Genomic DNA, 26,366 nt, shown 5'->3' with positions numbered 1-26,366 from the left:
CCTGCCTTAAAGGATTTTTTCCTATTTTATAGTAATAGCATACTTTTCAACAAAAGACATAATTTGACGAGTCATTTACAATATTCCCTAATCCTAGGTGCAAGTGAAACTAAAATGATATGCTTGCCATATCAAACACCACTAATTAAAAATAAAGACAAGAAAGAAAACATGTGACATCTGAGACTAACACTTACAACTCTCAGTATGTAGTTATTGGCCTTGAAAATTTTCTGAGAGGAAGAGAAAAGGACAGAAGGAGGGAAAGATCAACTCTAGAGACATGCATTTGGCCAAACATCACCTGTTTTGACTATGAAGCTTCCCAAAACTCACACATATTATTATTACAAAGCTCTACATCCCGATCCCTCTATCTTTTTTTGGTTATGGCTGAGTGCTCCCTCCACTTCATCATTCTGCTGAAGCAGAGCAGCACTCGGGCTACCGAAGTGGCTGAGTTGAATGTGGTGTATAACTGGATAGGACTCTTGAGGAACTACACTGGGCTACTTCTATTTACATTTTTACATACATTCATACTGTATAGTTTTCTGCTGAAGACGCTGAGAAACAAGCTGATTCATATTAGCATGTGTGTTTCGTAACCAAGCCCCTGCTGTGCGTCTTTTCCATTTTAACTGATCTGATGTATGCCAGACGTACTGGAGCACCACTGACCTGCAAAAGTGTTTAGAGCCATAAGCAGTTCTCTTACTTTACGGGACTACAAATGACACATTGAAATTTTGCTTCTCTGTGACATTTTTATTTCAAAGCAATGAAACTGATTTGAATTATTTTCAAATGATTATGTAATGGTATAAAGCAAATTGTGCTTAAAATATGCTGTTTGCATAAGCATTTTTATAGTTTTAAGAACCACCTTTGGCAAAATGATCTCTGATTTGAACACTTTGGCCGACTCTTCTGCTCAGATTAGCTCCAAGTTAGTCAAATGAAACTGGTTCAACAATTTTCAAATAGTGCCACAAAATGTTCTTCTTCACAAACTTCATTATTAAAGCTGTAATTGATTTCAGTGGTTTATCTCCAGATCCTCCAGACACTGATTGCTCAGAGGATTCTGAGTGAAGGGCTTTATTAATCAGTGTGTGGGAGGTTTGTTGTAGTGATTTGGACTTCTCGAATTGGACACACATTTCACTTTCTTCCCTTCACTCTAACTTCACATTCACAACTTACATAATGATCCATTAAACTTTGCGGAAAACACGTGGAAGATATTTTAATCATTTGCAGGTAGAGGTCAATCATAAGGCTTTTAAATGTTTTATTTTATTTGCATGTTCTGAGCTAATTAAATGTTTTATTTCGAGTTTAAGTGGTTGGAAAACTGCATTCAGTGAAGTGAAACAGCAGAGATAACCAGTAATTCAAACAGTAGCAATGCCAATGTCATGGGTTCGATTCTCAAGGAAAGCAGAAATGTGTGTCTTGAATAAAATGTAAGTTGCTTCGGATAAAAACGTGACAAATGCATGAATGTCACTGTACAGTAAATAACATATATTCTGCAAGGCATTGTAGAAGGACGTTTCTTGCCTGTTTGTGAGGATGCTGTTGCTGCCGCTCTCCCAGTCGGCTGCAGGTGTGGAGCGCAGCAGCTTGTTTTTGCTGGTGTCCAGCGGTACGAGCAGGTAGACCATCAGGCTGGCATAGTGGATGGCCTGGCTGAACACTGTGCTCTCCTCGTTCTTCACCAGCTCCTGCTGCTTCTCTTTGCTGAGACTGGGCCAAGCACGTAACTGCTCTGCTGCGAGGTCCATAGCAGTTCGTTCTGACTCACTGGATGCTGTGGACAGTGTACTCTGTTCCTGATGATGAGAAACCGGGTTAAATGATATCTCTTTTCTACTGAAATTGTGGCTGGTTTTGATCTTTATCATCAAAACCAACCACGTTTTGTCTGACTTGGACAACAACTAAGCTCGTTACTACAACATGTACTCATAAACAAACAAGTTTACAAACCTTACACCAAGTAAGAGTTCTTGTTTTATTATCCTTTTATCGCTTATAAACATAACTGCAACCATAAATCAATCATAAACATAACTACAATGTTAAGTTGGTCAGTTAAAAATATACTCATCCAAAATAGAGTTAAGGGAAAATCTAATTTGAAAATGTGTGCCAAATTTTTACAAATGAAAAGTGTTCATGTTGGCTTTTTTTGGCAAAAGTTTTAATTTAAGAACACTTGTGGTCATGTGGCGTAACCGTCAAATAAAAATACTTAAATACTTGTGAATGTACGCATCTTAATTGTTTTCAAAATTGTTTTTGATGTTCTTAATTTTTTTTATTTTAAGTAAACCTACAAATTATAATTCAGAAATATCAGGGTTGCATCATATGCCTTGTCTTGTCATGAAAAGTGAAATTATCTGAGATTTTAAGACAAAATGCTAATTTAAAATATACATTTAAAAATACTATTTAAAATCAAATTTAGTTCAGAAATTAAAAACATCATAGAATGTGTATTCATATCATTGAATTAAATTAACTGCATTTTAAATTTAAAAAAATGTAGGTATTAGTCAAACAAAAAAGTGGATTTCAAGACTTTACCTTGATCTTGGCAGTGATGAGTTGTTTCTCCTCAGGGGCAGTGAGGTAAAGCGCTCTGATCTGGTTTTGCACCTCAGAGTAGAAGGTGGCCTCCCAGAATTGCTGATTGGTCCAGATGGGATGGTCTTGTATGCAGGTGTAGGCGAACTGGTCCACGCCAGCTGCCAGTTTCTGCAAGCAAGAAGATGGATCAGTGGCCAGCACAATGTGAACTCTGGCAGCCTGCTAAGATAAACACAGTGCCTGCTACTGTCTATATAACAGGTCAAATCAGCCGAGCTGGGGTCCTCACAGCTCATGAAACCAACTGGGCTGTACAGCACTTGTAAAGGAGTCCATTAAAAAGCATGCTGAAAACAGGAAAGTAACACAACTAACACAACAATGCCAATAGTATCAATATCAAACAATTCACAAAACTACAAACACAAACACTAATACACATAGATAGAAAATCAAGAAATCAAAAATTCAAAAACATGACCCTAGTGTTTTCCTGTGCTTTCCAACGCAAACCAGATCACCTGTGGGCTGCTTACTGACTCTAAAGGACATCTGCTAAAGCTATGAAGGCTGTATTTATTGTATTTGCACATACGGATGTATAATTTAGTGGATTGCACACCATGCATGATGTCTTTCTCACCTTCCATTGGTCTGTACAGCTCACACCTCCGATTAAATTACCATCTAATGTCTTCTTCCCAAAACCCCTAAACATGCGTTACGACAAATTGTCTTTGCTACTTAGTTTCCTTACAGCTAACCAAACCACAATCACAAGTGAAACGGCAGATGGAAAGAGGGAAAGAGAAAAATCAGCAGCAATGGAAAGACGGAGGCAAACATCGTAATAAGCAAGAACAGATTCTGGCTGTGTCCCAATTAGCATACTTTACTAGGCACTAAAAGTATGTGCTTCACTGGTTATAAAAAGTACATACCTGTACATTTGAGGATGTAGATGTGTTTGATGCAACTCCTTTTAAATTTTTCCTGCATTAAAAACTGCTGGGGCCTAATATAACCATCAAAACCCTCTTCTACAACACAAAACTATTAATAAACAGTATCGTAAGAGAACCATCAAACTCCTCTTCTATATCACAAAAGGTTGTAGGTAATGATATATGAACAAGAATGCATGGATGCATCTGAAATAGTACACCATCTAAACTTACAGATTTTACATTACATGAAGAGAGGTGTACTAAATGCAAACTTGTTGCATCCCTGTCCAGCATTACCTCAGGTCATTCAGGCCACCTCAAATCAAGACTTCTTAAAGCATCTTTACTGCAAATCACTGCTATTCTGAACCCTTGAGATAAAGATGGTTCAGGATGATGGCAGCTGTTTTGTTTATGGTGGTCGTGTATCAGCTCAAACCAGTGCATGCTATTTACAATAGCATGCAAACTGGGACACAACCTCTGAAAGTGAATGGCTTCAAGATTACATCAGCAGAGGCACTTGGGAAGCCCCTTTTGCTGTTTAAATAAATCCAAACCCAATATAGGTATGGGCCGATTACCGGTTTCAAGGTATACCACGATTTCAAAATTTCACGGTTTCAAAACCACTAATATTTTCCATTATACCGTTCCTGCGGTGTGTGCCGTTTTCCATTTCTCCTCAAAGACTAGGGGTGCACAGATCAAGATCGGCCGATAATTAATGCGCATCTCGTCAGTAAAGCCAGTTCTCTAATCAGCGATAAATTCCAAGCTGCGCAAATAAACCCTGAAAATGTACGTGGATTTGCGCAGCTTGTCAGTTAACAATGGCTCTGTGTAGTAACAGCTGCTCTATATGAAATCACGCACCTGATGGAATTTATCGCTGATTAGAGAACCGACTTTACTGACGAGATGCGCATTAATGATCGGCCGATCTTGATCAAAGACTGAAAGAGTAGGATTCCCTCAGGCTGAGTGCAGTGTAGAGAGTAACACTGATCCCTCCTCCTCATGTTGGTGTGAGCGAGCGGTCAGTCATGTGTATGTAGGATGGCTGAACTTAAGGAGCTGCCCCAGGAACTTAAGGCCCGGGTACACTTCACATTCAGTGTTCCTTTCTGTCTCGCGCACAGCCGCTTCCGCACAGCTTTCAAAAGTATACAGACATGCTCGACACATGCACAGTATCTCTTGATGACAAAAATAACGTAATGCCGATGGTGCACTGATGGCCGAAGTATACTTTGGCCATTACGCGATCGGCAACTGGCCGCTTTTTGCCTTATTGGAACTCTCTGTTCTGGACTTGCACAAACTGTGTTGCAATGCAATCATTTTCCAAAATGTCATTTGTGTGAAAATATGAAGTCTGTTAATCCCCGTTAACACAGGCCAGAGACGCTGAAGATGGACGCACAGAGAAAAATACTGTAGCAGGCAGATCACTCACTGTTCATGATGCACGAACTATTAGAAGAAACTCCTCAATATTGATTTGGGGGGTTTATATGAATGTGTTTCTGAGGGGAGCTGACTGTCTTCTTTAAAGTTTACGTGGTATTTTCTTTTCATCTCGTCTCTGTATAGTTCATATTAAAGCAGTGTTTCAGCACAGCGCAGCTTTGTTTACAGCAGTAACTAAAGAAACGCTGTATCTGGTGTTCCAGAGGTGCCTCGAGTGAATCTGCATCTCATTCAGAGCTTCTGCAATTTCACAAAGCTTGTCAGAACATTCTGTTTTTGCTTCAAATTGGGTTATTATTAAATCAAATTATGTGTATGATTATTATTATATAACTAAATGATATAAATGATATGTATATGAATTATATAACTAAAATTAAATAACTGTAATTAGTGATTTAGGTTAAATAAAGATGTCAGTCTTATATTTATATACTTATATTTATAAGATGTTTCTAATATTCTGTATGTATTGTGTCCAGCGGAAAAAAATATTATCTTTTAACCCAGTCATTTAAAAATAACACATTTCAGAGCTGTAACAACAATACTGTGATACCGTGATACCGTGCTTTTTGCTTAAGGTTATCATACCGTCAAAATCTCATACCAGCCCATGCCTAATCATGTATAAACCCTGTATATCTAAAGACTGTTTCACTTTGACATATATGAATTTTCCTAATCTCTATCACCAGGAAAGTACCAGCAAAGACATTAATGTGAAGGTTTGTTTGGACAGTGTATGTAGTCTGGAATGTCTAATATGCATTTCAACACCAGGAGACCCTATAATACCAATTTGTCCACGTCAAGCTGTGCTGATAAAATCCTACTCATCCATAATTCTAGCAGATATAGCTAAAGCTGGCCAGGTTGAAGCTTTGAGAACTTGCAGATATTCTGAGGCTGTCTAGACCCCATTTCCTCAAGGCTGACATACAGATGGAGCTGAGTGAAAAAGTGGCAAGAAATGCAGCAGGAGAATCAGTGCAGTTGGAACGCACTGCCAGAGTAGTATTATTTGTCTTCAACACTGTTGTGACTGGCAGCAGATGGAGGTGGATGTGTGCAGATTTGCCGGTTCTCCAACAGCAGATGTGAGGGGGTCATTTTGACCTCGTCCAACTGTACAGCCTTTACAACAGAGCACATGTCAAGATGTTGCATTCCAAGGAGGAATTTATTTGTTCAGACTTCATGAAAGTGTTTAATGGCGGGCAGGAGATGTGGAGTTAAATCTGATGCCCTTGAATGAGTACAAGACATTTTGATGGTCTTTCTTCTAAATAATAGAGGTCTCAACTGTTGGTTGTAAGTAGGAGTTTTTGCTCATGTCACACCAAATCAGCAACCTTCTTCTAAAAAGAGACTTTATGATTCTTTTCTACTGCATATTTCTTCCATTCTGAACCCTTGAGATAAAGATGGTTTAAGAACATGATGGCCGGTTTGTTTTTGGTCCAAGCTCCAGCCACCTTGACCAAGAAGGTGTTGACCTTGATTTTGACCTTGGGCGCTTCTGCCAGTGTTTTGGTTGAATTTCCCAATAGGGATAAAAAGCAAATGCTTAACCGTGTCAGAAAAAAAGAAGATCTCACTGTGATCCATGAACAGCACAGGGTAATGATTTACCAACATTATGGAACAAATCCCTGCTTACTTAATACTAAGAAACATTCCATTTGCAGAGCCAGGAAGGAATCAAAACAGTCCAATTTTAAATGCATTGTCTCAAAAAATATGCACGTCTATGTGAGCTAAAAGACATTTAGGCTTAAACAGCACATTTACAATTATGATTTATGTCAAACAAGAAGAGCAACAAAGAACATCAGGGCAAAATGTTAAATGGTTGAACAAACAGAGCCCATAGGTATGCAGGACATGCTGTAATCATGTCCCACAATGCAAAGTAAACAGGAGAAGGTCAAGCTATGGTCAGCGTCAGAGCTATGACAGGGTTATGCCAGCTCGTGAACTGACAAGAAATTAATGTAACGCCTCAACGACAACAAACACCCCAAAACCATTTCTGCTGAACTGTGGCTGAAACACTTGCCTGCTGCAGACAGTGCCAGAGACATTCGTGGCACATTCAAACCACAATTGTATGCACAAATGACATTCATTTATTATTGTAAGACAGATACCCGATACTTTACATAACAAATACAGAGATGACATTATTTACTGACAAACACAATGGAAAATCTCTCCCTTTCCCATAATACAGTCACGTGGCTCTATGCAGCACGTGACAGTCAGTGCAAGTGGTACGATAGTCAAAACTGGACCATTCCTATTATCATATTAATATGGCATATTAAGGCCTATGTTTAAATTTCTATATTTCAATTGTATATAAAATTTTCATTCATTTGGATGACAAGGTTTTAAGGTGAGAGACTACAAGCAAAAACACCTTGAAATTTTGGGCTTTTTTGGCTTTACAAACAGTATTTTTCAGGCTAGTGGAAAGAAAACATTCAAAATACACCGTTAAGTGTTTCTTTTAAAGGACTTTTTAGATTTGTGTCAGTAGATTTCAATTACAACACATACCTTTAAAGGCCGTTTTCTCAAAATAGGATTTTTCTCCCACACTAAGCTAAAAAAATCTTGACTTCAGCAGCACTTGCACAAACCAAACTTTAAAAACTTTGCCGTTTTTTTTTATTATTTCTTAAAATTTCATTTTCATTTCTTAGAATTGCATTCCTTAAAAATGGTGATTGTTTATATTTTCCTGGCTAATCATATCCAAGATCCTCTCTGTAAACACTTTTGACTCTAACATGTCAACAAAATGAAAAAATAAATAAATAAATAGCCTGGCCTCATCCAATGTTCAGATTTTTGTTCTTTGTATGCAAATTAGTGCATATTTAATTAGAAAACTCCTCATTTGCAGAAAACTTGTACTCATACCAATCTCATACACATTAACTAAGTGAATTTTGCTGATTTTACAGTATATTTAAATCATATTCCATTTTTAACAAATTGCATTTTTCACAATTAACATATTTATGCAGCGATATGAGTAATTTTATTTTACGATATTTCACAATATAGATAATTTTGCTTTAAATAAGGTCTTTATGATATCAAAATTTTTGATACAATAGAAATTTTATAGCTAATTTTTGTCAAGTAAAAAGCAGCGATTAAATTCCAATTAAAAGGACAAAAAATACAGAAGAACAAATAAATCCGAAATGCTACATACACTGTATAAAATAATCAACCATAAGTTTTCATGACCACGTAGCACAGCATTGTGAGTGTGAGAAGAGCAGTTTTAAACACTCCTATCAACATCTCAAGACAGACTACACCAGTGATGTACACTCATAAACATGCTTCAGCTGCACACACATAAGCTGAGAGATCTACAACCTTCCCAGTCGTCACCGCAGACATAACTTCACAGTGCAGCAGCAATGACACCTGATGATCTCGGTCCAGAGTGGGGTAATGTTTTGAGATTGAATATTCACTCAAATACAAACAGGCTGCTCACTGAAAGAGAGCATGTTGAGCATGTTCCCATGTCCGATGGCATGCAGACCTTGACTATAGAACAGTTTAGCCCTCTGGGAAAGACGCCACAATGAGCCAGCTAACCAAGTGAAAGTGCGAAGAACAACTCTCATATTCTCACAAATACAAGAACATACATCATAACAAAACGGCTGAAAAATCCAACCACTCCATCCATCCATAAAATTTTATATAATCCTAAATTTTCCAAATTCTGCATTTTATGTTTTAATTAAATTGCAATAATTAAAAAGCCTGTCCAATCAGTTATATTCATAAAACTTATATTCATGAATAACAGGGCCCTATGAAATGTTTATTTTTTTCAGAAATTCTGTTGTCTCACATTTTTTCTGGATTTATGATTCAATATAATAATAATAATAATAATAATAATAATAATAATTCTCAGACTAACTGAGACTTGTTATAGCACTTGCATTTCATTGCTCTTTTGTTGATTTTTATTGCTTCCATTGTCCTCATTTGTATGTCACTTTGGATAAAAGTGTCTGCTAAATGAATAAATGTAAATATATATATAATTATTAGTGGTGATAATTAGTAAAAGACATAAAACACCAGCATTTTTATTAATCTTTTAACCCTCAAAGACTGAGACAGCCGCCCGCGGCTAAAAATACCTATTGTTCTTAAATGTTTAATAACTTTTGAACCGCTAATTCTATCTGAATGCTTTAAAAAGTGTTGTAAAGCAGGGACAACATTGATCCGTCAGAAGAAACCAATGCATTTCAGGAATGATTGTAGATGTTTGGTCCCACCCCCGGGCCCAAATTGGTTCAAACTGTCTCATATTTAACAAGTAAACATAGGTTTTGGTCTTTCGAACCACCATTTAGGATTTTCAGTGGAAATTTTAATAAACCAAAGTGAAAGTAAAGTCTGTCATGTGTGCATGAAAACAAACACAAAATAACACATTTGCATGAGAGACCTCTCTGAAAAAGCCCAGAAACACACACAGCTCAGTACTTTGACATAAAACAAACCAAAAAAGGATGAAATAGCAGTACATATCGGATAATGCACTGGAATTTATGTCTTCGCGTCGCTGGTGATGCCCCGGTAAAATCGATTCCAACACAGAGTACAGCCAGCGGACTGATTATTTATATTATGTATATTATGTAAATCATTCTTATATAGTTCATAAAGATAATTTTCACTATTTTTTGTGAATCATCTGCACTGTTTGTATTTTTGTTGCAGGAAAAATTGTGCAATTGTTTTCATTAAATAGCAGCACAGTTTGTGTTTGTTGTTGGTCATACTCGGATTGAAAATATATTTCCCTGAAAAAAAAAAAAGAGTCTGTTTTGTTATTATATAACACTGATTCCGTTTTCTTTACTCTCTAAATGTTTGTGGACACATCTATATTGTTAGTAAACTAAATAGACCTTTTTTTCACAGAAAAGCACCTATTACAATATTGTAATAAATGGCTATAACTTGCTTGGGGAATGTTATATGTAGACAAACATTTATTTGGAAGTGTAAAACACCCAGATACAACTTTAGAAAGAAAAAAATCCAAAATTCAGGAGTTCCTGTTTGAGTACACAGTAAAAACCACCCAACTGTTGCTTGCGTTTTTCTTAAAATTCTGAAAATTCATTAATTTTTAGAGAAAACAAAAGGAAAACTGCAACTTTAAATTAGCTAGACTGAAACTTCAAGTTCTCCTATTTATAATAATATATGAGAATTGATGCTGACTGCTAGAATAGGTCTTAAAAAACAAAAGTGCAGGCATGTCAGGTGCCCCAAAAATGTTCCAGGTCTTTAAGGGTTAAAATGTAAATCAAATTAAAATTGAATAACCCCTTTTTGCAAACAAAGTGCAGCATGACAGGTTAGCTGTTAAAATTAAATTCTTAAAAAATTAAGTTTTAATAGTTTTATTATTATTATTACTTTGAGAATCACATTCTATTGTGCAATAGTAATATATAATTTCTTTAAGTTCAAGTTAAACCAAACTTTTATTTTGAAAGGTTGTAATGAAACCCTAACCCTTTATAGTTTTTATCAAATGAAATGGGGAAAAATTCTGATGAAGTGACTCTTAGGCCGTGTGCCCACCAAAGGCTTTCAAATGTTTTCATTTCTAAGACGGCAGGAGTGTGACATGGCACTGAATGTGTATTTTACGCTGAGTGTTGCGTGCTCTGTGTTTTTTCTCAGTGGTAAGAGTTGAAGAAAGTTCAAATCTGGGGTAAAACCCAGCGCTCATCACTGTCACATTTCAACCAGGCATTCTCAGTTGGCTAAAAAAGCACTTTGGTGGACACATGGCCTTGGGGCAGCTCTGGAGATGAAGTGTGTTTTCATGTCCTCATATAGTGAGATGGCAGATGCTGAAAACACAGTAAGCAATACATGTGCTTCAGTAAGTGTGTAGCAGACAACTGTGCCAATCACTGACACAGAGACACACAGAACAAGCAGACTTCATATTTTTCATATTAAGCAGAATTATTTTTGCTCTTTAATATTCACAGACCACATCACGATTTGATTAAGTTTATAGCTCATCTTTTGATTTGTTCATCCAAAATTCACCAAATTCCTTGACATTCTGCATTATTCTGTAAAAACTCTATTTTTATGACTGGATTTATTGGATGCAAATGCAGTGTCAAGTGTTGAGCAACAGGATGTTTTGACAGTTGAACTAACTGGACTACTGTGGCATTTTACAGGGTCCCGACCCACATTGAAATCTCACTGACCTAAAATCCTGCCCCAAATTAATGTTATTAAACATAAAATATGTTTGGAATGACTGTGATTGTGTCACGTCGCAAACAAATTATTTTACGCTCAAAACCTGTTTATACAAAGAGCAAATGAGCCTAAAATGCAATATCAAAAACCAGACTCTGACCTAATTTTTTCCATACCTAGTATCGCCTACTATAACACTTGTAAACAGTTTTATATGCCATCTTTAACTGTTCAATGAGCAGGAAGGCTTTATTTGAGTGATGATCTGTGAATGACAGCCCAGTATGTTACTAAAATCAATTAACTGCCCTGAGGCCCAGCATTTCCCAGAAGAAAGAGAATGAATCAGAGCTCAAAGGCTAAATGAGATGCGTGCCGATCACTTGCGAGAAACCTTTTAACCTGCTACGTCAAACCTGACCGTGTGTGAGAGCGCGTGATTTCTCACAAAGAAAGCAATGACGTTGTTTTTCATCCTACAAATCTCCATTTTAGGTGACTTTGAGGTATCCATGGCATAAAATCATTCCCAAGCCAAGAAACAATGAGTTAAGAGTTATTCAGGTTACGTAAAAGCCCTCATTTACAATGCTGAAAAAGGTTTAGGCTGTAAATCAAGGCAAAGAGGTAGTTGTAAACGGAGCGGATCTTTGTGGGAATTGTTTTGTTGACTTTGTGGTCGAGCCTTTGAGTCTCTTTGGCCCAGAGGTTAAAAAAAAGGTGTTTGCTAAGACAAGCATTGCAGTTACTCATACTTAGAGTTAGGGATTCAAACAAACCCTTATCCCAGACGCATAACTCATTGATCATTCATATTCAGCCATTTGTGCTATGAATGATACCTTGAATCATGAAAATTCTTGTGTTCTTATTGAGAGATCACACTTGCGCTTCAAGAATGCAAATGCAACACTGAGCTCTAGTGTGTCTGTGGTAATGTCCATACTTCAGTTGGGTCATCCAGTGGCGGGAAGCCTTTATCTCCTGCCAAGCATGCACTGAGAACCTCAATAACACGCAGTGTGGTTTAGTACAAGGCTACTGGGAGTGAAGGGGAGGGCATGTGGATCTCAGACTCACGGAAAAATGCATGAGGGTTTAATTGTTGTGCGACACTGAGATCATCTAAGGATAGCCAGAACACAGATTAGAGCCACTGCACAGCATTTTAGTGCATCTTGCTAGGATTAGAATTGATTTCAGGTAATACGTAAAATATATTTGAGTTGATTTTAATAATTTAGCCTTCGGTTTGTGTGATATCAGTGGTATGAATCCTTCTGGAGCGCTGCAAAACAAACAAGGTTTCATGTATCTCTCTTGTTGAATGTGCTGTTTGTCTCTGTCATGAGGGCTTCACGAATCCGTCAGCTCTTTTGAGTGTAATGCTTTAATCAGGATGGGCTCTTACATAAAAATGGCAAATGTGAAACAGGAAAACTGAAAAACAGGAAATTCAAGGTTTGAAGAAATAGCTTTCAGATGTCTTAATGAAAGACTTGAATCGTTTGCCTCTGCACGAAATCTGCAGCTCTCCAAAACGGTTTGTGGCAGGTGCATCTCATCAATTAAAATGAATGAACAATGACTGTGGAAACATTTCGGATTATGTATCTCTATAACTAATTAGTGGTGCTCAGTTGCATGTGAACAAACTACTAGCCCTGAGGATTAAACTTAACACGTAACTATCCAGCACTGTTACACAACATTCTGTTCTTTAACACACGTGTAAAAGTTCACAGTTCACAGTAAAAGTACATCTGAGATAATTTGGGTGTGTGTTATTTTTCTAATAATTAAAAGGCCTGTCATAAATTATTCCTTGTATATGAACTGTGTGTTGAACAGAGAAGCACAAGATTTTTGTTCTTTTACACATGTGCAGATAGAAGTAAATAAAAAAAAGAAAGAAAGAAATTAAGACAGACATAAATACACCGTACTAGTTATTTAAAATATTGGAGTAGGTTTTTACAAGAATATACTATTTCAGTCTTTTTACTTAAGAATTTCACATTACTTGCTGTTTCTTTTTGTAATGATTTGTGAAATTTGCTTGCAATTTCTGAGTGGAAACTGTTTCAAGTAAATACTACACACATATATATATATATATATATATATATATATATGTATATATATATATATATATATATATATATATAGATGTGTGTGTGTCGTGTGTGTGTGTATTTATTATTTTTTTAACAGTTGTACTGTAAAATAAATGTATTATTATATTAATCTTTCTAAATATTACATTTTTTGGAGTGAAATATTACAATAGTGTACAATTTTGCTTAATATTTATTAGTAACAACAACAATAATAATAATAATTATTATTATCATTATTGATATATAATCACAACATTTGGACAAATTGTACAGCCCTACAAATAATAAAAGCAAACCTGGAACTTAAAAAAATTAAAATTTTTAATTAAAAAAAAAAATAAATTCCAGAAAAAAAAAAAGAAAATAAATTCCAATTAGATTTTTCTCCCAAATCATGTAGCCCTATCCAATATGCAACAATATGCTGTAGTGCCCTAGCAGGTGCATAGCAAGTGCTTGCAACTCCTGGGCAACTACAGTACCTGCAATGTCCTGACATCAAGATCTGAAGCTCTTTCTAACCTCTTCAAGGTATGAAATTCAAGTTCTTTTCAAGTACAATCTTTCCAACAGTACTTTCTGATTAACTGCAAACCGTTAATTTTAGAGTTATAGTTTCCTGCAGGTCATTCCAAACCCAAAGGAATTTAAAACCATTCCTGGATGGAAGAAACAATGTTATCGTAAGATTTTGGCTTACGATGATCATGAAAATATATAATGTATAGTGTTACATTTAGGTGTCTAAGGCTTTTTTCAAGTGCTATTGTCCCACAAACGAACATGAGGGTCCCCAACGTGATATTTGATTACATCACGTCTTCTGTGCATAGTGTGAGTCACTGCAGACGGATCACAGAGCAGCCCACAATTAAAAAGCAACAGAGTCAGTTGTGTCTGTCTCTATGACAACAATAATGTGGGTACGTGGTGGACTGGTGTTGAAAGCCAGACACTCTCCAAATCCTGCACCCGTACTTCCCCCTTTTCCCACTGTACCACAGCAAAACCAAACTGGGCTAGAGTGACTGTCACGCTTCTTAGTGGTTTTCTTCAGCGATGGGCTGAATTGAGTGGATCACAAAGCCGAAATGTACTCACAGCAAAGTTTTTTCCCTTCTACACTTAGAGGAGTAAAAGGAAGTTTTACTCAGGAATACCTGAGCAGTGATATACTTTTAGTGAACATCTTGATGCTGCAATTTCTGACTGAAAATTATTTGAAAGTGAATTCAATGGTATTGTAATTTTACAGATGTACTCTGAAAATAAATGTATTTTATTATTTTTCCTAAATACATTTTCTACAGTGAAATATTACATAGCAATATTTCTGATTTTGTTTAATTTTTGTATTTTATCTAATACTAATAGTTATTATTATTATTAGTTGTACCATTATTATAGTCATATTGATATATAATAACAAAAATATTTGGCCAAAATTTGCAACCTACACACAAGCAATGCCACGCTTCTAAGAGTGGCATTTATATGAACATGTAAATATGTGCTGTGCGTTTTTCTCTCAATATCAAAATACATTTTAAAAATGACTGTGGTGAGAAAACAGCAGTTAAGAAAGCATCTGATCATAACGATGTTGATATGGATGAACCAGTTATGCAATTCTGCGCTCCAGACAAGTCATGTTCATTTACTGTCTATAGCACTTTACAGATAGATTGCTTCAAAGCAAGAAGCTTTACAAAATAAACATGAAAAACAGTGTCAGCGTCGCTTTCAATTGGAATTACAACTTCAATCCCTACTATAAAGCAGCTCTGCAGCATGCTCATGTTTTCACTCGTGAACGTCTGATCTCGACGGAATGAACAGAAGAAATGAACCAGAGAATATATTGCATAATAGCCATGGATCAATGGTAGTTTGAAGGTGTTTTGGAAAGTTTGCACTGACAAGCTGTTTCAAACTCTCGTAATGAACTCCAAACAAACTTTGTTTTGGCTGGATTACACAGTTCATTCTTGAAGTATATCGGGGCCTTAAGAGTTAAACTGAGCAGATGGAGACAGGTGGAAATTGTTCCCTTCTTCCAGCTTTAGTGAACGTTGATGCCAGTGTTGATGTGCTGTGATTAAGATCCAGTAACTAGAGCTGCCAGTATGCCTGCTGTTAGCCTGACCTCAACTCTTACTTACCCGATAGAAGGCCGTTGTCAGGGGCAGCAAGGCGGCGGCTACAGTGTATTCCTCTGAGCTGGAGCAGTCCTGCGAGTAAACAGAGACAGAGAGATGTTAGACGATATCACTGAAGTATATAAACTGATGATAAAAAGAGCTTTGGCCAATTGTGCACAAAACATGACATCACTTGCTATTTTCCCTTTATGTTATATAAGTGTCATTACCAAGGCATGACAATACGTCATACTATTGGTTGCATGTCCAGGCATCACATTTTTTTTTTTTTTTTTTTTTATGAATATAGATAAACATACTGTATATGGAAAAACAAAGAAGTTGTGCTTATTTTTGGCTTGGGCTCCATTCAGTTGGTTTCCAATGCTTTGGAGCTGTTTTAATGCTTATGCTTTTAATATTTTATATAATCATGTAAATTGGAAAAGCCAGTTTTCATGCTGTTCCAATTATGAATTTAGAAGTTGCATATTTTAAATTCTTAACTGACATGACACTGTCATATTTAAACTGGACAAAGCTATTAAATCAAAAGTTGTTGCATAAAAAGATCAACTGGTCTGGGACTGACATTATATTTTAATAGGATCTTGGAAATACTCAAATCCAGATGACTGCTTTTTAATGAAAAAATAGTTCTTGGTTTTATAGCTTTATGAAAAGTTCCTGATTCACGATTTGTAGTGTATGATGTGGCACTCTGTTAAACAAAATCTTTATCTACAATAAAAGCATGTTTATTTTTAAACAATTTGTCACTTTTATACATTTTATATTGTCTTATATAAGCTGCTGGAAGCAACACCAGGATTATATTTCTATACAAAACCCAGTCACCATCTCTCTTCTCCATCCTGGCATAAACATCTGAATGTAAAGACAGAGGCAAATCTAAAACATCAGTTCCTGCACAGATCTTGCGTGTCTGACCCCCCATGTATCGTGCAGCATGCGCTATTTCTCTTTCTCAGGTTTGGAATAAATTGTGTTGTTTGCCAGAGGAGCTGGAACGTTCCATCATTCTAAGCTTCTGTACACAATTAAATCACTGGAAATGAACTCGGAGCAAAGTCTGTAATCCTTTACCATAAAAGATCCCAATTATTCTGCGGGGAGACCTTATCCTGCTCAGACTAGATTTTCCTGAAGACAATGTTAGTGGTGTTTGTCTGTGCAAAACCCAACATGATGCTAAGTGGTTGCTTATTTGTTGTTTACAGGTCGAAGATATTCTGGTCCCCAGATATGTCCCAGGATCACCCAGGTCTAAGGGATGTCTACCATGAATGAAATTCTTGAAAATCTTTCACTATAATTTTTAAGAAAACAGCTCTACTGCTTTTATTAAAAACTTTGGTTAGCCAAAAATTAATGTTGCGCAACACGCAGCTAGAAAAAAACACAGGAAAACTGGACATGGTATCACAGAGAAGTCACTATATCTCTTAAAATATCAGATAATATGTTAAATCACATCACTTGCTCACCAGTGGACAGAATGAGAGTCCAAACAGCTGATAAAAACATCACGATAATCCACAAGTAATCCACATGACTCCAGTCCATCAATTAATATTTGGACTCTTCTGATGGCACCCATTCACTGCAGAGGATCCACTGGTAAGCAAATCCGTTCCAATGAAGAAACAAACATGTTAGATAGAGGTCGACCAATTTTACAGATACCAATAGCTAGGTTGGACCACACTGGTCGATACCGATTAATCAACCGATAGCTATTAAAATGGATACTGAATGAAAACTAAAATAATGCATTACCATTAAACACACACACACACACACACACACACACACACACACACACACACACACACACACACAGTACTGAACCATACTTTGCAAATGAACAAAAATATTAATATTAATTATTATATTGCTCATTAAAAGTTAGTTTATAATTTATTAACTAATGTTAACAAAAAGAAACTTTAAAATTTAAAAAGGTATTTGTAATAGTAAATGTTGATATAAACATTATTCTTAAAGTTACAAATGGTTAAGTGTTACCATTTGTGACCCTGGAGCACAAAACCAGCCATAAGTAGCACAAGTATATTTGTAGCAATAACCAACAATACATTGTATGGGTCAAAATTATAAATTTTTCTTTTATGTCAAAAATCATTAGGATAGTAAGTAAAGATCATGTTTCATGATGATATTTTGTAAATTGCCTATCATAAACATATCCAAACGGAATTTTTGATTAGTAATACGCATTTCTAATAACTTCATTTGGACAACTTTAAAGGTAATTTTCTTTACTTGCGTTTGTTTTAGAATACTTGATGATTATCTCATCAAAATAGCAAAATATGGCAGTGACAAACCGGGCAAAAGCACAGTGTGGCATCTACAACAGGTTTTACACACACACTGGATGCGTCACGTTCAACTCGAGCGGTGATCTAAAATAGTTGATTTAATCACCAAAACAACAAAAAACAGAGCAAGTGGAAATGTAAATTTCAAATGTAAAATAAATGTAAACTTTTTTTTTTTAATAATTTAATTAAAAGCTTTTCAAGACCACATGAAACCAATTTTAATTCTGGAGACTCTTACTATTTTTTTTAATGACCCATATGAGACATCCTTCAAGTTATTACATATTCAGCTCAGTACGTACAATAATCACACACATACACTTAAATGCCAGTAATGAGACATGTCACTCATGATGTAAATTACCAAGAGGTCAAGACTGGTCAGTAGAGTGTAGTTTGTCTGCTGCAGGACAGCACATCCAGAAAGGAGGGAGGATTTTGAGTGACTGTGACTCATCACAAACTATACGTGCTGCTGCACAAGTGCGAGTGGTCTGAATGGTGTCTATGGAAATGCACGTGTAATGTGACACGTCGTTCCCTATAATTCAGTCTGCTATGGGATCTGCAGTCACATGATGTGACTCATTTGCATCCTGTTTCACTCAAATAGTTGCACTCGCACACTGTTCGCTGTGAGGCAGGAAAGGGAACAAGTCAACTTCCTCTAAACCAAAAGCTTTATTTTAATCGCTTTCTAGGAATGCTTCTCTAAAACAGAAGTTGTGATCAATTTAAATGTATAAAAACATGCTACTACTATTCCTCATTCTATTCTTCATGGTTTCAAAGTTGAACTTGAGATACGTACATGAATGATACACTACTGTTCAAAAGTTAGGAGTAATAAAGAATTTTTTTTTTAATGTTTTTGAAACACAAAGGCTTACAAAGGCTGTATTTATATTATCAAAGATACAGTAAAAATGTATTACTATATATTGTGAAATATTATATAAATTTAAAAGAACTGTTTTTTATTTTAATCCATTTTAAAGTGTGATTTATCCCTGTGACGGCAAATTGAATTACTGCAGTCTTCAGTGTAACACGATCCTTCAGAAATCATTCTAATATGCTGATTTTATGCTCGAGAAACATATCTTGTGCTTAATATTTTTTACCACTGAAAATGTTATAAGTAACATAAGATAAAAAATAAAAAAACGGAGAGAGATTAATACCTGTAATTAGCAAGCACAAACTAAATCCATGGTTCAACTAAAAAAAAATCCACAAAAAAACTGTTCTCCACAATTATTAATAACTGAGCACCAACAATAATTCTGCATCAAATCAGCATATTATAATAATTTCTTAAGGATCATGTAGCACTAGAGACTGCAGTAATGATGCTGAAAATACAGCTTTACCATGACAAGAATGAATTACATTCAAAAATAAAATATATTAAAATAGAAATTTTTTAATATATTTATATTAATATATATTTAATATATATATTTTTAATTGAAATAATATTTAACAATATTACTGTTTTACTGTATTTTTGATAAAATAACAGTAAAATAATAAAATAGACATTTTTCAAAAACATTAAACAATCATAATTATTAATTGTTTTTTCCGCAAGCAATAAAATTTACAATTTATGCTTGCCAAGTGATAAAACAAATCCCACACACTGATGCTTAAAGAAAGACAAGAGCCATACACTTTTGAATCGATACAGTACAGAACCACCTAACAATCAGCCAGAACACCTAAGCAGCACCCTAGCAACCACCCAGAAAACCTTAGCAACCACACAGCAACCATCAACAACCTAAAAGTGTGATTGCTTTTATACGGGCAAGCAAGCATTACACATTTTCTGCAAAGATTAAAAAAATCGAACTACTTTTATTGCAAAAACATATCCTATCTTAGACGTTTGTTAAGTCAGTGAGGCTGAGCCAAACAGAAATCCTCCTCTTTTTTACCTGGCCTCATGGGAAGGCATCCTGGGGAAGCTGCACTTGTTCAACATGGGAATGATGCTCTTCACAACTTCCCAGCACATTTATTTCTGCAGCTTTCACAGAGCATTGCGTAAGTTCATCTGACCGCAAGTCAGATATCATCCACTGAATGCTCTTTTTCCAAGAAAAAGAATTGAGCACAATGGATCTCTGCTCTAGAGTTCACAAGCAGCGGTGGCAAAACAACTGCAGACAAATGAGGAAAAGAAATGAAATCAGCAGGTGGCTCACCTAGACCTAGACTTTAAATAAAAAATAATGTGAGATCCCAGTATGCCTCGCAAACGATTATCTGTCAGTTACAGAACTTATCTGAATGTGCAGATAACAAGTTTACTTTAAAGGGATATTTCACCCTGAAATGAAATCTTCATGTTATTTCCCCTATCATTTTAGTTTTTAGTTCTTATAATCACATAAGAATTAAAGCAGTTTTGTGTCATGCTGTCAATGCGCATGCATGATTAGGGCTGCCATGATTACAAATTTTGGCTGATGATTTTTCTAAATGCTGCAATTAACTTAAACTTTTTAGTTAACCTAGTGTAACACTAATACACATAAACCTAAATTATTCATATTTAGCTTGGAATCATATAGTAAAATAGGGCTAGGTCATTTCCTGAGAAGACTGTGAACTTATTTTAAATATTATGATTATTCAAATATTTACAATTATTTAAAAAGATTCTCTCTTTGATCAACTTTAGTAGTTAATATAATATATAATATAATTGTTTATATCGTGAAGTCCATAATAGTAATAACATTTGAATTATTTCAAAGAGTTACAATTATTTTAAATATTTCTCTTTTTAATGGAACTAGTTGTTTAATATAATATAATATAATATAATATAATATAATATAATATAATAATGGAATTTGGTATAATAAAAATAAATATTCAAATATTTACAATAATGTTTCTCTTTTCAATAAACTTCAAAATATAATATAATTGTAAAAAGTATTATAAATATTATAAAGTCAAAATAATAATTGGCTTTGACAAAAAAGCATTTTAAATATTCAAATATTTATTTTGATAAACTTTAGTACTTAGAATTAGGGCTGTCAATAGATTAAAACACTTTTTGTGCAAATTATCCAGATTAATCGCACACTTACCATGAAATTAAGCATATACCGTTTATCTTGTTTAACAAGTTCATCTTGTCATCATTTGCTATTTCCAAAGTTCAACGGGTTACAAGTCTGTATTTTCAGCAAGTTTTTGTCAAGAAAAATTTAGATACTTTCCAAAAAAACAAAAAGGACCTAAATAAACAGCAAAGAACCTAATAAGAAGTTTATATAAATTAAAAAATTATGCACACCAAAGAACATATGAAACAAAAACTTTTCAGATTTCTTAATGTGTAGTACGTGTGCAGTGCAAGAGCAAAAAGCTTGTTTACAGTGGATGGAAATTTTAACGTTCTGTTCAGTGTGTATTTGACGCAGTGGGAACTATTAATGTAAATGAATCAGGCATGTGATCAGCTAGTGACAAAATTAAAAAAAAAAAATCTGACCACGCCCAGCATTCATTATTAAAAATATATATTTTAGCACATTAAAATAATATTTTAATGTGGTAAAATATATATTTTTAATAATCTTTTTAATAATAATAAAATTATATAAAAAAAGATTATATTTTTAATAATATAATCTCATATTGCACATTAGCACATTAAAATATATAATCTTATATTGTAAAAAAAATAAAAAGCAGCATTAAATAATCATGACAACAATATAATAATATATAATATATTATAGTAAAGTATACAGAATTGTTGTTATTATTAAAGTACCTGCCAAAAGTTTACAAACATTACAGTTATTAATGATTTTGAAATAACTATCTTCTGCTCATCAAGGCTGAATTTATTTGATCAAAATAAAGTTAAAAAACAAACAAAAAAAAAAAAACAGAAATATTGTGAAATATTATTACAAATACAAAAAAAGTTTTCATTTTTAATACATTATAAAATGTTAATTTATTAAAATGTTAATTATACAGAATTTTCTTCATCATTACTCCAGTTTTCAGTGTCACATGATCTTTTAGAAATCATTACAATTTATTTGACTCTCAATAAACATTTCTGTTTATTATCAATGTTGAAAACATTTTTTGCTGCTTCATATTTTGTGTGGAAATTATGATTATTTTTCAGGAATGGTTGATAAATGTAAAGTTTAATGAACAGCATTTATTTGCATTTATCAAATATATTAATTATATTTGTTAATGCCTTTATCAAATAGAAATCATTTTAAATGTCTTCATTCACTTTTTGCCACTTTCATGCATGATGAATAAAACTATTAATTTCTCTCTCTTTTTTAAATCTTATACAAATGTTTAAGTGGTATCATTGTTTCCACAAAAATATTAAGCAGCAAAACTGTTTTTAACATTTATAATGAGAAATGTTTCTTGGGCAGCAAATGAGCATATGTGTGTGAATGATTTCTGAAGGATCATGTGACACTGAAACTGCTTTGTAAACAACAACAGATTTATAAACGTTTCTATTGATGAATGTTGCGTTCTCAAATGCAAACGAAAGCAGCTCAAACCAAGAACCGGCACTTTACAGTGAGTCGAAACCAAAAACAGTACTGTAACAGCAAACATGTAGCGCGTCACACTACAGCCTATTATATAATTACAGCATAACCGTTGTGAATTTTATAACAGCATTAGCAATCTCAAATTCTCATCAGGTCGAGTAACAGGTTTCAGCACTGATTCTGCTTGCGTTTGGTGCTTTGAATCATTTGAACGCTTTTAACTGTCCTGCAGATGGCGCCACGAGTGTGCAGTGCTCTCAGGACCAATCCATCCGTGATGTTTCTTTTCGCAGTTTATTTAGGTAATAGCTTGAGGCCATTTGCACGATTTCAATCATCATGCAGTTACCAACCTACCCCCCAGCCCCCCCACCCCTCAAAAAAAAGAAGAAAAAACTCTAAACGCGAATCACATGGGTCGTCCCTCAGAGGTCGGAAAACACGGAAATCCATATTTATACGGAAAAATCACATCCCTGATGAATGACAGAGCACCTTCAGCAAACGCCTGCTGTACTGTACTGTTCCTGCAGTCTGCAGAACAGATGTGCAAAGCTCTGATTGCTTCCCTAAAACAAATGTGCGTGTGACTGACAGGCTGAGTAAGTGTTTGCAAGGGCCCCCCGCCGATAAAGCAGGCCAGAGCTGGCCCGTAACCCTGCGGCACAGGAAATGACTGGGATGCCATAGTGCATCTCCACTTCATCGCATGCCAGAGCTCTGCTGGGCTTGCACAACATTCAGCTCCAGAACCTGCCGCAGCTGGACATACCGCACACAGAAGAAAACAAGACTCTGTAAATTAGCCTTATTAATGAGCTTGTTATGAGTTTGTTTTAAAAACGATAAGGTCTTTCAGATTTTTTGTCTGGCCAGATAAGTACAGTTCAAGAGCACTGACTCGGGCTCCATTCTTACGTCTGAAATCAAACCGGGAGGTGTCCTTTATGTCAACGGTCGTCAACAGTAAACACCCGAAGAATGCACAACAAATATGTGTTAACAGCTCTCCGATTTTCTGAGAAGTTGCGTAAAGTCAGGCTTGCTCCGCTGGGATCGGCAGCGTTGTGAAGAAGGGATGTGGTACCACGGCTCCGTCTTCTACATCTGTCGCACACTGAGTACGCAAAACTGCCGACCTCAAACTGATGGATCCAGAGTCCAGACGCCTGAGGTCATGCACATGTTTGGATGACAATTATATTGTCTACATATTATAACAAACAGTTGGGAAAAAAACAATAAATGTCATCTAGCTTTTAAACAAAAGCAATGTGATGATTCAAGGAAGCAGGAACGGATGTTACAAATGTTTGTCAGTGCCGGTGTGTGTGATTTATTCCAATGACGCTTGCTGCTATCAGAAATACAAATGGAACGCACTCAGGTTTAAGTATTTGCATATCTTAGTGTTTTTCTTTCTTTTTGGGAATTAATCTGACTCATTTATTAAATAAATATCTGCTTATCCTAATGTTCTTCTTCATGATTAATAAAAAACTACTACTTCTTTGTTAACACCTTTTGTGAACGAATCTGATTCATTTATCAAATAAATATTTGCTTATTCTGATGCTCTTCTTCATGATTCATATATTACTTCTTTATTAGTACCTTTGGTGAATTAATTGGATTAATTTACCAAATAAATATTTGTAAATTCTGAAGCTTTCATTCTTGATTATTATAAGAAAACATGATCTAATTAATTACATTTTTTACTTAATTTATCAAATAAATGCAGATTCGTAGGGTATCTATATAGTTGTATATACACCCAATTTATACTGTTAAAAAATTATATTATAAATATGTCTAAAATGCAATATGGATAATATTTGTAAAAATATTATGTTAACTAATATTAATATTAAATTACATTACTTTTCTACTTATAATATTATACTGTTATGTACTTGCTCATAACTTTAATCTAATTTTAATCTTATCACATTTTTATTTATATTATAATCATTTTAATTATTTATTTTTACATTTTTTACACTGTTTTTCATGAATGTTTCCATGAAGCCCTTAGCACTCGCAGTTTACAGAAAAATTGTAAGAAAGTTTGAAAACCCTTGGCATGAAGGACCTTAGTAAAACCCTCATCACAAAGACAATAATAGCCCTAAATAAATGTAATTACATATAAATTTTACACCAAATCTACATTGTAAGAGAGTAACATGCACAGCTAGATGAAACTAGGTTGCGTAATGTGGTGAACGACTAGACAACTTTATTATTGCTGTGTTCACTTTGCAGTGTAATACATTTAGTTCATAAAGGGAACATTCTAGTTTGTTGCATCATTTGCCGTTGAGAAAAATCAAACACACAGCAACAATGTGAGAAATTCACTGAGTCAGAAAAAAAGAAATCAAAAACAAGAACAGATTTATGGTAAAAATGTCTGTGTCTGTGCAATTATATCTCCAGCTATTCTTAGTGTAGACAAGATAACAAAAAACATAGCTTGAGTAATAACTGGCGTCTCTGCTGTCTGTCGCAGCTCTTCGTTGAAGGCGTTGAAAGCACCCACAAAGTAATATGAAAGCAATTAGAGTGTCCAGGCAATCTATTTTTGTTTGTCTTACAGCTCATCTGACCTCGCGCCACACATGAGACCAAGTCATGACAAACTATCCCGAAAATGTGAAGAGCTTTTAAAACACACCATACAGCGGTGCTACATTACCAGAGCAAAATGATTAAAAAATTCTTGTGATGCTCATCTTGTGAGCAAGATGATCCAATATTAAGGCTATGAACTCACATTATTTGCTCTGTTATTCAAGTTTTGTTCTTCGAAAACAGCACATACCTGTCAGGAACCTAAAATATGTATGAGCTCCCCGATAAATCTGAAATACCAAACGCTCCGAGCAGAATTAATCTTTCCACTGACGAAGCCTAAACGTCAGCTCAGCAGCCATATCTGAGGGGGAAGATTTATGTCCTACATAAAACAAAAACAAAAAGTTTCCGACAGGTCCGGTAGTAACAGCATCAGTCTGATGCAATGATCTCTGTTACATTCAATGAGGAGGAGAATATTCCTTCTAAAAACTGCTGTAAAGGCATGTTCACCACTAGAACTATAACTATAAAATAACTTTAATGACAACTTTATTAGTGTCCACACCAAAGGATGATAACATTCTCATAATTACAAGTGTTCATCACAGTTATGTGGTGATCAACTCTTTAAAGCAGGATGGATTTTGATTGGCTGTTGTTTTAATTCCATGATGCCATGATGCTTATAGTTGTGGTCTTTGCTATCTATTTAACCCTTGTTGTGCTCTGCTGAAAATCCTTTACCTAATTTGGTGTTCCTAATAAACATGACTGACCTTTTAAAAATAGTTTGTAGATCTCTTGTTATGCTATATTTTCTCCAAATCTTGGTCTCAATCTTTTTGTCAACTTGTTTTCATTCGATTAGCACAGATTTTCCATTACATTTTGTAACTGTTTGATCATAAGCCTCAATGATCTGATCTTATGCGTCTCAGTTTTCGAGTGAAATAGCATTATTAGTAGATAATTCTGGCAAAGTTTCATCAAAAAGTGTGGCGCATAAGCTCATATCAATGAAGCCTATGAAACTGATAACCTGTGCTGAAATAAAACAAAAAGTTGATACATTTATATACATATATATATATATATATATACATATATATATATATATATATATATATATATATATATAAGTTGTAGGCCGGTCACTTTTGACTGGGAACACCAAGGTAATAAAAATCCCCAAAATTACTTTTTTTTTTCGTTGTACCCCGTGTACTTTCAGGAAAAAAATATGAGGATCAGAACATCA

The 26,366-nt window shown here is 34.9% G+C and overlaps 1 protein-coding gene across 2 annotated transcripts in view; it reads right to left on the bottom strand.

The window, feature by feature from the left end:
- LOC109061746 (myotubularin-related protein 13-like) overlaps nt 1-26,366 on the bottom strand; it is a 132,483-nt gene that overhangs the window by 28,181 nt on the left and 77,936 nt on the right. For both annotated transcript variants that reach the window (XM_042728612.1, XM_042728613.1), the window contains exons 17-19: nt 15,604-15,672; nt 2,599-2,769; nt 1,567-1,838 (exon numbers count right to left, since the gene is read on the bottom strand). In XM_042728612.1, the coding sequence (XP_042584546.1) occupies nt 1,567-1,838; nt 2,599-2,769; nt 15,604-15,672 (512 nt within the window). The remainder of the gene's footprint in view (nt 1-1,566; nt 1,839-2,598; nt 2,770-15,603; nt 15,673-26,366) is intronic.

This window comes from Cyprinus carpio, chromosome B7, assembly GCF_018340385.1.
Source record: "Cyprinus carpio isolate SPL01 chromosome B7, ASM1834038v1, whole genome shotgun sequence".
NCBI classification, from domain to species: Eukaryota; Metazoa; Chordata; class Actinopteri; order Cypriniformes; family Cyprinidae; genus Cyprinus; species Cyprinus carpio.
The sequence above is the reverse complement of the archived record's forward strand: the minus strand, read 5'-3'. Positions and strand labels throughout refer to the sequence as shown.